At 42.9% G+C, this 12666-nt stretch overlaps 1 protein-coding gene across 1 annotated transcript in view; it reads left to right on the top strand.

Moving 5' to 3' along the window:
* Positions 1-12666, top strand: part of LOC147029194 (uncharacterized) — a 20632-nt gene that overhangs the window by 1883 nt on the left and 6083 nt on the right. Inside the window, exons 5-13 of the mRNA XM_085876585.1 lie at positions 218-331; positions 4832-4934; positions 6110-6250; positions 6448-6546; positions 6738-6852; positions 8544-8635; positions 9610-9753; positions 10546-10609; positions 11287-11344. Coding sequence (XP_085732711.1) covers positions 218-331; positions 4832-4934; positions 6110-6250; positions 6448-6546; positions 6738-6852; positions 8544-8635; positions 9610-9753; positions 10546-10609; positions 11287-11344 — 930 coding nt within the window. The remainder of the gene's footprint in view (positions 1-217; positions 332-4831; positions 4935-6109; positions 6251-6447; positions 6547-6737; positions 6853-8543; positions 8636-9609; positions 9754-10545; positions 10610-11286; positions 11345-12666) is intronic.

Genomic DNA, 12666 nt, shown 5'->3' with positions numbered 1-12666 from the left:
TGGGCTTTGAGCATGCACGCACACACGCACGCATCGCTTATATGTCATGAGCTCATACTTCAACTCTTACGTGACATGCCTGTGATGTTTCCTTCCCAGATGTCAAAACTGTGTTATTCGGGCCATTCTGATACATGTGATCTGGTGATGGTCCATTTTATACGTGGAACTCTATTTCCAAACTGTTCCCACCCTGAAATAATCTTTCTCTCTCCAGATTGTGACTGAGATATCTCAGCAAGCATCGCAGCATGCAGAAAGCAACCTTGCTGACAATATTTCAGAGGCCCCAGAAACGGAAGAGATGCTGAAGGAGCCCCTGCAAGAACAGGTTTGTTTAGAAGTTTTTGATTGAATCCCCTGTCCTTATCTCAATGATGACTGTAAAGTTTTTATTTGGTGGGAAAAGTGAGCCAGAAAAAGATTAGAAATCAGTATTTGCTCTATTCTCAAACTGCACACACAGTTTCGATGTAACTTGACCACGACCTTCATCACCCTTGATGTTCCAAAGTTAGTTCACGACTCAGAAAAATCAGGGTCGACGGGATTCTTGTACCACATGTTGTACCGTCCACCAAATGTGTCGTACCGGCCGATGGGCAGGGTCTTCAAGCAGCCATCAAACTTCGAGACTTGTCCCCCGTCTCCACGACCAGTGACATCAACTCATCCTGAGAATTCTTTCATCAGAACTTTCTCTCTCTCTCTCTCTCTCTCTCTCTCTCTCTCTCTCTCTCTCTCTCTCTCTCTCTCTCTCTCTCTCTCTCTCTCTCTCTCTCTCTCTCTCTCTCTCTGTCACTCTGTCTCTCTCTATCTCTCATGCACAGATTTATCCCCTCTCGTCTTCAGTTGTCCTCGCCTTCCTCCATCCTATGGTACACTGAAGCTGTGGCAAGGCAGTTGTCCTGAAACAACTTGCCTTCGCCTCATGGAAGGCTAATCCAACTGAAGGCAATCTCAGTTCCTTCCACAAATCTCATAACAAGTGTATTTCTACCCTTCAGAGTGCCAAAAAACATCTTTCTCATCTCAAGTCTGAACTCTCAAACCTGTCTCCCTCCTCCAAATCCTGGTCGTGTCTCGTTAAGTCTGTTTCTGGTGTTTGTTTCCCTTCCATCCCCTCCCTTACTTCAAATGGCCGCACAGCTGACATTGCAAGTGAAAAGGATAAATGCCTAAACTCCATGTTTCCTTCTAAATCCTTTGATCCATACTAATCACTTTCTGTACCCACCTTACCCAGTCACACCCAACTGTCCCTGGACTCTGTGTGCTCTTCTCCTGACAAGGTGGAGAGCTTGCTGTCAGACCTCGACTCCGATTCTGCAACCCGTCCAGACGACATCAGCCCACGTGTCCTAAAAACCTGCTCCTCTGCTCTTGCTTACCCTCTCTCTATTCTATTCACCCTCTCATTTGCTCAAGGTCATCTGCCATCTGCTTGGACATCAGCAAACCTTACTGCTCTGCATAAAAAAGGTGCAAAAGCAGATCCCTGCAATGACAGACCAATCAGCTTTCTCCAAATTATCAGCAAGGTTATGGAATCCATCATCGCTTCAGACATTAATTATTCCTCTTCTTCAATGGCTTGATTTCCGATCATCATTTTGGATTCAGACCAGGTCACTCTACCCTGGACATGCTGCTTCTGCTCTCCCAACAATGGATGGAGGTACTCATTGCCAGACATGAAATCAGAGCCATATCCTTCGACATATCGCGTGCTTTTGACACGGTATGGCACCCTGTCCTGCTCACTAAACTGTCTTCCTATTGTATCCAAGGACATCAAAACTCATGGCTCACAGACTTCCTCTCCTGCAGCAGCAAACATGTTTCCCTTCAATGAAGTTTTCTCATCTCCTCTTCCTGTCCAGGTTGGAGTTCCTCAAGGTAGCGTTCTGGGCCTTGTTCCTTTTCTGGTTTTCATCAATGATCTCTCCAACTCCCTGGAAAATCCTCTATATCTCTTTGCTGATGACTCCAGGCTCTGCTCCACCATCTCTAATCCCTCAGATCAGCAAGCAGCAGCTTCTTCACTCTCTGCAGATCTGGATAAAATCACAAACTGGTCCAACATGTGGAACATGTCTTTCAATCCGGACAAATCTCACACTCTCTCCGGAAGGACCGTATGGAACCCCCCCCGCCCCCACCATATAATTTCTCGACGATCCTCTTGAAGAAGTCCTTTCATTCAAGGTTCAAGGTCTCACTATCTGCCATGATCGTTCCTGGGAAAGGCACATTTCCAAGCTGGCCTCCAAAGCCAGTCGCCAGACTGGGCATCCTCCGTCATGCTGTCCTTCCTTGGTGCACCGAAGCTCCAGACCACAGACAAAGCTTTCAACCGCAGCCTGATTGAGTGCTGATCTCCCCTCTGGGCTGCTGCTCCCACCTCTCGCCTTTCTCGGCTTCACGCTGTGGAAGCCAAGGCACTTAGGATCATTGGTACCTCCTGCGATGAGGCTGAGTCTTTGGGTGTCTCACTCTCTCACTGCAGATAGGTCGGTGATTTTTCTGTCTTCTACCATCTCCTCTCCAGTCACCTGCCTCCCCCCTCCCCGCCACTTTGTTTGAGATACGTCCCCCCCCCCATATTTCCGCAGGGTGCTCAAGGTCAGTCAGCAACCCCTTCTCGTAAAACTACCAAAATCAAGAATCACTACTCACCTTCACTCTTTCATTCCTCTTCTTTTGTCGCCTTTGGAACAAACTCCCACACTCTCTTCAATCCTATTCTTCCCTCCAGGTCTTCGGAACAGCTGTTCACCACCATCTCTTATCTTCCCCCATCCAATATCACGATCTTTTCTACCCCTGCCAATCTACACTAAACCCACCTCCTTCAAATTCCCTGCTTCCCTTCATGAAAGTCCCTGCCGTGTGAAGACCTGAAAGTCCCTGTAACGTCCATCTTGTTTACCCCCTGTAGCCGGCCCCATCCCTCTCCCACAGATCTCCTGATGTCTCTGTTCTCCACTTTTTTTCTTTTCCTTCCCTCTCCCGCCCCTCTTGTCTCCTGCTCCCATTGTGTGCTTGTGTGTATGCTCTCGAAGGAGCCTCGACAGTGCATTCAAAAATATGGTGAGAAAAGGCATACGTGGAACAACAAATGGTTTTAATACAAAAGCAATATGTACAGCAAGGGAAAGCAAGGATTGATGAGGTGCGGCAAAAGAAATGCAGTTATATACAAATGAGAAGACACAGGGCAGAGCTAAACCAATGTAAACTTCTACAATGTTAATTATGCTAACCTAACAACCATCATCAAACACATACTCAAGGAAATGAGAAAGAAAAGAGAGACGAGGAACGATTTGAGGTGTTGGGGCCTCTTTTTGTTGCTGGCATAGCCGACGGGCCCACACTTCCCAGTCGCTTCAGAGTGGGAGGACGGAGGAAAACTCAGGTGTGTGCGTGGTCAGGGAACGTGTGATGATTGGCAGGTGAGGTGTAATGCAGAGAGGAAGGTGTAAAGATGTTGGTCAGGGTGTTTTTTAAAACAAAGAAAAGAGCGTGTGAGAGGATAGACTACCAAGAGCGGAAATATATCTGTTCGTGTAAGTGTTCATGCGATCTCAATGGAGTCCGTCTGGTGTCTGGCTCTTCCGCTCGGTCGTGGAATCCCTTTCGCTCCTTTCCACCACTCTGTAACTTCAAGAACAAAGGGTGGCCCAGATCACAAGAGAATGGCAGGCAAGAAAAGAGAAGAGGGCGAGAGAAGAGGGCAGGCCAGATCAGAGCTTTCTTTTATACTTGGGTCAGTATAAGCGGGACAACTTGGAACCCAGTCACCACTGCTCGCAGTTATATCGTGGCCTGTCGTTATTGTTTTTGTTGTTGTTATTACTATTCTTCTTCTTCTTATTATTATTATTACAGCGCGTGCGCTGTATACAATTGCACCGAGTTTGAAATGTCCCTGGTGTCTACCATGTCTCCGGTGTCCCCCCCCCCCCACGTGCCTCAAGACAGCCAATGACCGCCGCCCAGTAGATGCAGTGCGTAACCTAGACGGAAATAGCGATAATTGATGGAAATACCAGAGTATTTCAATGGAAATTTGTGAAACTAACGTGTTATATATGTGAAAAACATTTAATTTATTGCTTGACGGGAAAAAAACCAAGAAACGCGCCCCTCTCATGCACGAACGAACGAAAGGCGTCATTTCCGCCCACCATCGCATTTCGCGCTAAAATACGTCATTTCCGCCCAACATCGCATTTCGCGCCGAAAGACGTCATTTCTGCCCATCATCGCATTTCGCACCGAAAGACGTCATTTCCGCCCACCATCGCATTTCGCACCGAAAGACGTCATTTCCGCCCACCATCGCATTTCGCACCGAAAGACGTCATTTCCGCCAACCATCGCATTTCGCGCCGATCGCCGAATGCTGAAAGCTAAGTTCTTCTTATGCTATCATTATTTTGCGGCCTCCTGCCACGCTGTATCGAACGATTTCATTCCTTCTGTTATATATAAAGGTGCTTATAACAATAATAACAAGATTTTTACATTTCAAATATTAAGTACGCTTTTTAATTGTTTTTCAACCGGAAAAGCATAAATTGCATATTTTAACATTAGTGTACTCCTTTGCTTCACCACACGCGCTGTATTGAAGGATTTCACTTGTTATTATTATGAAAGCTGCGATAACTTGGGTCTGACTAATAGTTGTTGCTATGGTGATGTTGACCCGTGCCTGCATGAGGTTCAACACCATATCACCTTGACAATGGTATATTGTCAATAAGGCAATAATTCCATTGTTTTAAGAACTGTGTTGAACTTATCCTTTTGTATTTTAAAGGAGGCGCCTCAGGATTTCCTGAACAACGGTAAACCTGTCATCATCAACATCGAATCAGAAATCCACGAAGACTCTGAAGATTCTGAGGAGACCCCAAAGGGTGGTAAGCATTTTAGTTTGTTTATACCGTATTTATTTATCGTGGCTGGAGACGATAAAAGAAGAAAAATAATTCAATGAAAAACCAACTCTCTTCCTGTGCCTTTGGCAAAATGTGTACTGTCAGTGGATCGTGCTTTTATTTACAGTCTGTTTGGACAAGGTCGTCCTGGTTGAGTTCATTCGATGTTTGGAAGGTGGACGGACACAGGTTATGTTCTCACCTGTTTATCTGTTTCCTTATGTGTGAGCAGGATATCTGAAACAGCAATTGATGGATTTGGACGAAACTTGGTGGACAGGTTCGGTGTGTGATGGGGACTAATTTATTCGATTTTAGTGAACATCCGGATCCGGATCTACATCTGGATCTGAATACAAGAATTTTTAAAGTGATTCTTCACCATTGAGAGAAGCTTGTTCTGCTCTCAAGAAGGCCAAAAAGTCGTTCTGCCGTTATCGTTCTTTGTATGTTCCCTTTGTGTGCTATTATATTATAAATTTTTATATTGCTTTGAGAAGTATTTCGACATCAGGAAGTTGCTGGACTTTCCACGTAAGGATGGTACCGACACTCCTTAGGTTTAATGAAACACAAATCCTCAAAAACATCCACTGAGACATATAAACCTACAAAGTACCAACAAGTCATCTGTGAAGGATGTAACATCCAACAAGTCTTCCAACCTTCCTCCCAGCAGGGCCGTTCGCTTGGCCTTGCAGCACGCTGCCGGGTAGTGTCAAACCCAAGTCACATGACTTTATCGATGGGAAAAAAAAATCGTGTTTTTATTATTTTTATTTTTTAAATTCTATTTTTTTTTTTAATGGACAAACTTCCTCCCTCTTTTACACACTTGACATACTCCATTCCTTACACTTTACATGCTTTACATACTCCATACACCCCTTGCCCTCACATCTTTGTCCCCTCCATACAGAATAAACAGCTGTCCCTTCCTTCATTGTGTGGACTCTGTTGCTTTCTTGTGCTGTGATGAATCCAGGTTTTGTTCCATCAAAGTTTCTGTTGTTTAAACAGTCCTCCAATGACGTACAATGGTGTCCAGATGTCTGTCACGTGTGAACTGGCTGAAGTGTTAATGCATTTCTAAATATTTTTTGCGATTTTGTTGATGCTTTAAAAACCAGGAATCTTTTTCTTTTCTTCTCCCCTAGCCAAAGTGGTGGAACCTTTATGGAGGAAACGAGCACGACAACTCTTTCGGCACTTACTGACGGTGTTGCACGTCATTATACCTATGCTTGCCCTTGTGGACACCATTCTCATTTTTCTGCAGGATGTCCCTGATATAGCTGGTATATCTTCTCTCATCCACTTTAGACAATCTGTACAACAATTTTAACATAGAGTGCTATTGTTCGTGATTGGCATCGCGTTTGATCACTGACGAATGCTTGAATTTGACTCATGGTGCTCGCATGTTTGGATTGTTTTGAAATCCCAAGTAATTTTAAATTTTCATCTTTGTTTACCTGCCCCCACTCCTCCCAAGGCATGAACAAATACAACATTATCCACGGTGTTTTCTTGAGCATTTACTTTGTGGATTTTGGATCGAATCTAATCGACAACAATCGATGGAAGAAAGATGGTACGTAACAATAACAGAATCGAAGAAAGATAACTCTTGCTGTGTGTTTTCATTCAATACTTTGGCCTCTTCTTTGGAATAATGTTTATCTGGATAATGCCGTGAACCTTTGAGTAAATCTTCCTGATCATATATAGACTCCATTATATCACACTCTTGTGCTTTTTTTTTTTTAATTCATATTTTTGCAGAAATGGTGGTCATCCTCTTAAACATCCTGGATGTGGTTCTATCCATGTTCATGGACTGGGATTTCCAGTGGAAATTCAGAGCTGTCCGAATATTACGGATGGTGTTTATTTTCCGGTAAGTCAGACACACAAGTTGGTGATTTGGTGAGTAAAGCGGGAATAAATGTGGTGTAAAGGTAACATCGTTAAGGAGAGTTTGAGCACTCTGATGGTTGGGTGGTTATGATTAGCCTTGTGGAGTTGATCACTGAATGCAAGGAAACAGATACAGGAGGTAATTTGGTCAATCGTGTCTCGATGCCAAGTATCTTGCGAGCTATGGACTGATTGGATTTGGCGAGTGGTGGTTGGACTCCACGGTTGGAGCACGGCAAGTTTGCTCTAACAATTTCAGCAAAAATTGTGCTTGGAAAACAATATATATATATATATATATATATATATATATATATATATATATATATATATATATATATATATATATATATATATATATATATATATATATATATATATATATATATATATTGCAAAACCATTATACGACAATATCATCAAGGGAAACTTGGTTATTAAGTCTGTATTATCAGTGGATGGCAACATCCAGGCAGGATGCAATGGCATACTGGAGCCTCAGCTCTAAAGATGGCAGAGCTAAAACTTTTCCTCATCGGTTGTCGTAAGGGTAGCCACAGGCCTGCGAAACACCAGGGAGATTCCTGTGCTGTTTTTCCCTATCGAGTGCAGCCTGTGGCTGCTGGTTGCATCATTGGTTGGGACGCGGCTTTTGCCGCTGATGCCGTGTCCCCCTTACCAGTACACTGGTGCTCATTTTTCCGACCTCGGAAGTATGACAGGCTGAGTCAACCGACTGGTGCGTATTAATTCAGTGGCCAATTGGGCTTGAACTCAGGACCCTAGGATCCCAAGCCACCACCCTAACCACTAAGCCAACACCAGGCTCGTGCTGTTTATGAAATAAAGTTGCAATAATATAACTCTCCAGGAAGCCCAAATGAACCAGAATGTTCACATGACTAAATGGTGGTAACAGTGAAGATATTCCTTTAGAAATAAATTGTCCATTTCACAAGGATATGCAGATACACAGCATCAAATAGCCCTGTCTGCCCCTGGATGCCAAGTATACACACATTGTCAGTGAGGCCCACAACCATAGGAAGTCACCTGAAAAATAAAATGAGTGAAGACATTCAGAGACGAGGTCGCTGGTACGAGTCGAGGTCGCCAGTGTGAGTGGATGTAGCTTCTGCAATTTGTCAGCGATCACTGTACCCAAGAATTTGTACTCCGAAATTTGATTATTATGGTGATGAATTAATCAAAATGTGGTGTTGATTGAACAATCATTTAATTTGCTCGGGATATATTGTGTTCATGACCAGGGTAGAGCATAAGGCAGATATGGAATTTGTAAATGGAATCCAGAATTCCTTTTCAGGCAGGTTGTAGATTTGCCCATAAGGGAGAGGTTCGAGTTTGACCTCCTTGCACGTGATATTGACCATTCTCAGGCACTCCAGGTGTGGCCCAACATGGGTAGGACTTGACGTCGCACTCTCGTCTATTTATGAGCTTACTCGGGTAACATTGTATAAAGCATAATTTCGGTGAGATTAATCAAACTCCAAGCTAGCACTTCTCTTTAACTGAAAGTGTTTCTGTGTCATAAAGAATGGAAAAAAAATCCATTTTAAAGGTTTTGTTCTCTGATGCTTTGTTGTTGTCACGATAATGAAGAACTAACTTGAGTGTCCCCCACCCCCCCCCATGTATTTTTTGCAGGCTTTTCCCCAGGATGAGGTTTGACGTCAAGGTGGCATTGCAGCCGGAAAGATCTTTGTTGAACGCTTTTTTCCTGATACTCTATTTATTCTGTATCCTTCCTCTGCGACTCCATCGTGGTATCATTACTTATGATCATGGAGATGGTTCCAACTTATCATGTATTACCTGTGCCAAATATGTTTGTGGGAAACGTTCAAGGAGCAAATGTGTGGAGTGCAGATTAAGTACATTCCAATGATTTATACGATCACAGTGGGGATAGGGATGTTAGCAGGACTTTTCGGTGGGTTGAGTATGAATTATGGTTGTGTACATCTGTGCAGAGTGTTGTCTGTCGGGGCCTTGTCATGTAGTGTGGTTGATTTTGTGTGATTCTCACCCAAGAACCATGTTTGCCCACATCCTTCACCCCACCTCCCCACCCCTCAAAAAAAAAAACGACAAAAACAAGAAAAAAACCAAACAATTGCATTTTTCTTTGTACACTACAAACTTATTGTCCCCCCCCCTTCACCACAGCAACTCCGCCGATTTACAATTACACGTGTAAAGTCGATTTATACTGTCTGTATAAAGTCAAAACAGTTCACGACAATACAATCACTTATTTTCTCCTTCGTGGGTGATTCATCGACGTGTGTGCTGTCCCCCGGACGTTAAATGGAGGTCCCGTCTGCCGACATTAGTTGGTGAGCATGAAAGATCCCACGGTGTTCTTCGTGAAGAGTAGGCAAGCTATCGCTGGCACCCTGCTGCTGGGAGAAGGATGGGATGGCAAACCGCTCCGCGTGACCTGTGGCCTTGAAACTGCTTCGGCAGAACCAAGACTCTCTAACACAGAGACATGCCCCACCGTGCCTCCTGTTTATGTCAGCGGTCGGTGGTGTGTTATGAGGTCGAAAATGTCCATGGTTACTCTTTCTTGATAATGTTCCATCTCTCCTATTTGCTTTACAGATAAATTAATGGTTACTTTTGATGAATTCTCGATTGAAAATGTATCGATCTGATTGTATAGTTGCTTGTTCTGTAATTTTTCAACTCTTCCTTAACTCCCGTGCAGTCATTTTTGTCCCATTCTTTTACCACTATTTCCACGAAATTGATCATTTACGGTTTGGTTCCCGACGAAGAACCATATTCACACTCTCCCAAGTCCTCGTGCTGGATGATTGGTATGATATATTCCTGGATAACAACGCCAAAGGTTGGTATGATGAAATCAGTTCGACTTATTTTGTGTTGCCCAGACATTGAGACAAAGATACAGAAACAGCCATTTATCACTCTCAGGATGTCACTCATTCATTCCCAGTCCACTCAACATTTATGTTTCATTAACAGATTGTAAGCTCTTCAACTAGACAATGGGCCATTGCAGCCACAGACGGAACAACATCATCGGTGTCGATGGTCTTTATGAGTATTCTTTCATAGTACTGGAGCAATCTGCCAAATGAACCATAATTCTGGAACGCACCTCTTCATGGGTGCACGGTGAAAGTGCAGATGTATTGCATGAGTGCTTGAAGCCATCTCTTGTCTGACAAGCAATATAAAGTTGAGAAAATAGGCTGCAGTCACTCTTGAGGTTTGTAAATTTCAATAATTTTGAACGTTTATTTGCATTTGGATAGGACATGAGTGTCAGCTTGTTCCTTTTGATTGGATTTCATGGGGCCTTTGTCTGCTCCAAAAGCATCTCTTGCACAAAACAACAAAACTGTTCCAGGCCGATGGTATGGAAGTCATTTGGCGTTTCAATGACTGCATCGGTGTTGGTGTTGACAATTCAGGCCCACCTATCATCCACCGACGAAGCGCTGCCGGATTTTCAGTCAAGCCTCCTGCTCCTCGATCACCTTTTACAAAACATTGTGGAGCATTACTTTATGAGTGATCCACATATTTTATTTTGTTCAACCCGCTTTTTTCTTTTCAAAATGTATTATTGTGAAAAAAATATATATATATATTTTAATTCTCTTTGTTCCGACAGGTGCTGGACACATCCTGCTTCTTCTCACACCTTTCGTCATTATCATACACTTCATTGGCTTCAGGTGAGGGACATTATTTCAGTCTTTAGTCTTTCTTGCTCACTGAGTCGACCTCATTTCATGGCCATTTGTATGTCACTGTATGTTTTCACTCATGTCTAGTTTGGGGTATAAATGGAGAAGTATAACATAAAAACATTCATGTGAAATTAAACGTTGTTTGAAAGCAAGGCTTGAAACTGTCAAACATTTCATGAGTTTGGAGAGAATGCTGGTGTGTGTTTTGTAATAACTTGGTTATTTCTCAATGAAAAAGATATTGGTTTTTGAGGTGAAATTATTTTACAGGTCATGATGACCATCCACCTTGAGGTGTTAATTATTTCTTCCACACTACTCTCATTCATGTCAGATGATTGTGCTCTTGTAAGAAAGAATTAAAGCTTTAATAACGCAGTGAAAAGGCATGAAGGAAGTTTTAAAAGTTTTTATTGTTATTATTATTTTCCCCTATTAAAAGTGATTTTTTTTTATTTTTATTTTTTCTTTCCGTTCATCAATGAAAAACTTAAACACATCATGAGTGTAAATTTACATCCGATGCTCTGAACATCACAATAAGGGATAAAATAATTAACAATGTGACAAATGAGCATTCAAAAGTGATATATTTGGAGATGCCGACACTTCAAATAATAAATGTTCACATTTTAAACCGAATATGTTTTCTTGTGTTTCAGCTTGATTACTGGTGTGATGATGCACAACTACTTCATGGCACACGATGCCAAGAAAAAGGTAATGTTTGAAATTCATTTTTTTTATCTTCAACTCCAACAACCCATCTTTCAAATGGTCTTTTTCTGATCTTATGCTTATCATTTCTTATCACACTGCTTATCATTTCACATGATTGGATCAATGAAGTAAAATGATGTAACTCATAATTCCTTCACTGATCAATTTGTTTTTAATTTTAATTCTTCATCTGATGAGATGCACCATTAAGCAGTAAATGAAACTTCATTCAGTTTCTCAATGACCTTCGTATATGACACTCATCTTTGAGCTGTCTCGACTGAGTTTTACTTCCAACCTGACTATAAGCTATTAGGCCAGTGCTTCAAAGGCAAGCGTTGCTTCATTGAGCACACTATCTTGCAAGTAGGGTTCTGCTTCTTAATTCGTACACAGATCAAGGCTGTGGGGTGGCATCATTGGCTAAACGTGTGGCCGTACCGCTGATGCAATGCCCTCTGCTGGCTAAAGAAGGAACTTGGAAATTGTTCACGGTGCCCGTGATAGCTCGCCCACTGTTCACAAAGGACACCCTGGGATATTTAACATGCACCAACGAATATTTCAAGCAGACGCACATTGATGAATTACCCTGCCTGTGAAACACCAGGATAACAGTTTATAGCTGGGTCGGGATTCAAACCCAGGCTGCACAGCTGAGAGGCGAGTCCAGGTGACCCTCCTTTAACACAGGGGATGCGTTCCCGCGAAGCGCCGTGTTATCCAAAAACGTGTTATAGGAGCAATATTTAACATGTAAAAATTGGGGTTATGTTTTTTTTGGAGATTGGGCCCATACTCTGTGCAGAGCGTTGGTGCTGCCGAAGCAGTCTCCTTGGCCATTGGGCACAATCCTGGATGGGTCGCCACTCCGACACAGTATACCAGCATGCTGGCACTCATTTTGTCGACCTCGGAAGGATGACAGGTCGAGTTAACTCCACCTGGTATTAATTCAACAGCTGAGCATGATTTGAACTCGGGACCCTTGGATCCAAAGCCCACCACCCAAACCATTAAGCCAACACCAGACATGTTATACGAGTATCATCCGTATTTTTTTGTCCTTTTGTATGTGGGAAAACCATGTGTTGAAACTTGGTGGTTGTATTCTGGGTGTGCAGGGAAATATTCTCCTGAGTTGGGATGCCACCTCAAAATTAAAGCTGCCTTGCCTTGCCATTCCCATCGGGAGCAGGTGTTTCTCATGATGCAATACCTCCAGGACAACCTGCCAGCCAAAGTTATTCACTGAACACACATTTCTCTCACAAAGGGAGTGTGTCTTAACAGTTTGATAGATGTGATAAAATGACGGTGTT

This window comes from Eptatretus burgeri, chromosome 4, assembly GCF_056783735.1.
Source record: "Eptatretus burgeri isolate ZD-2024b chromosome 4, Ebu_testis_v1, whole genome shotgun sequence".
Lineage (NCBI taxonomy): Eukaryota > Metazoa > Chordata > Myxini > Myxiniformes > Myxinidae > Eptatretus > Eptatretus burgeri.
This window is presented reverse-complemented; position numbering and strand designations above follow the sequence as displayed.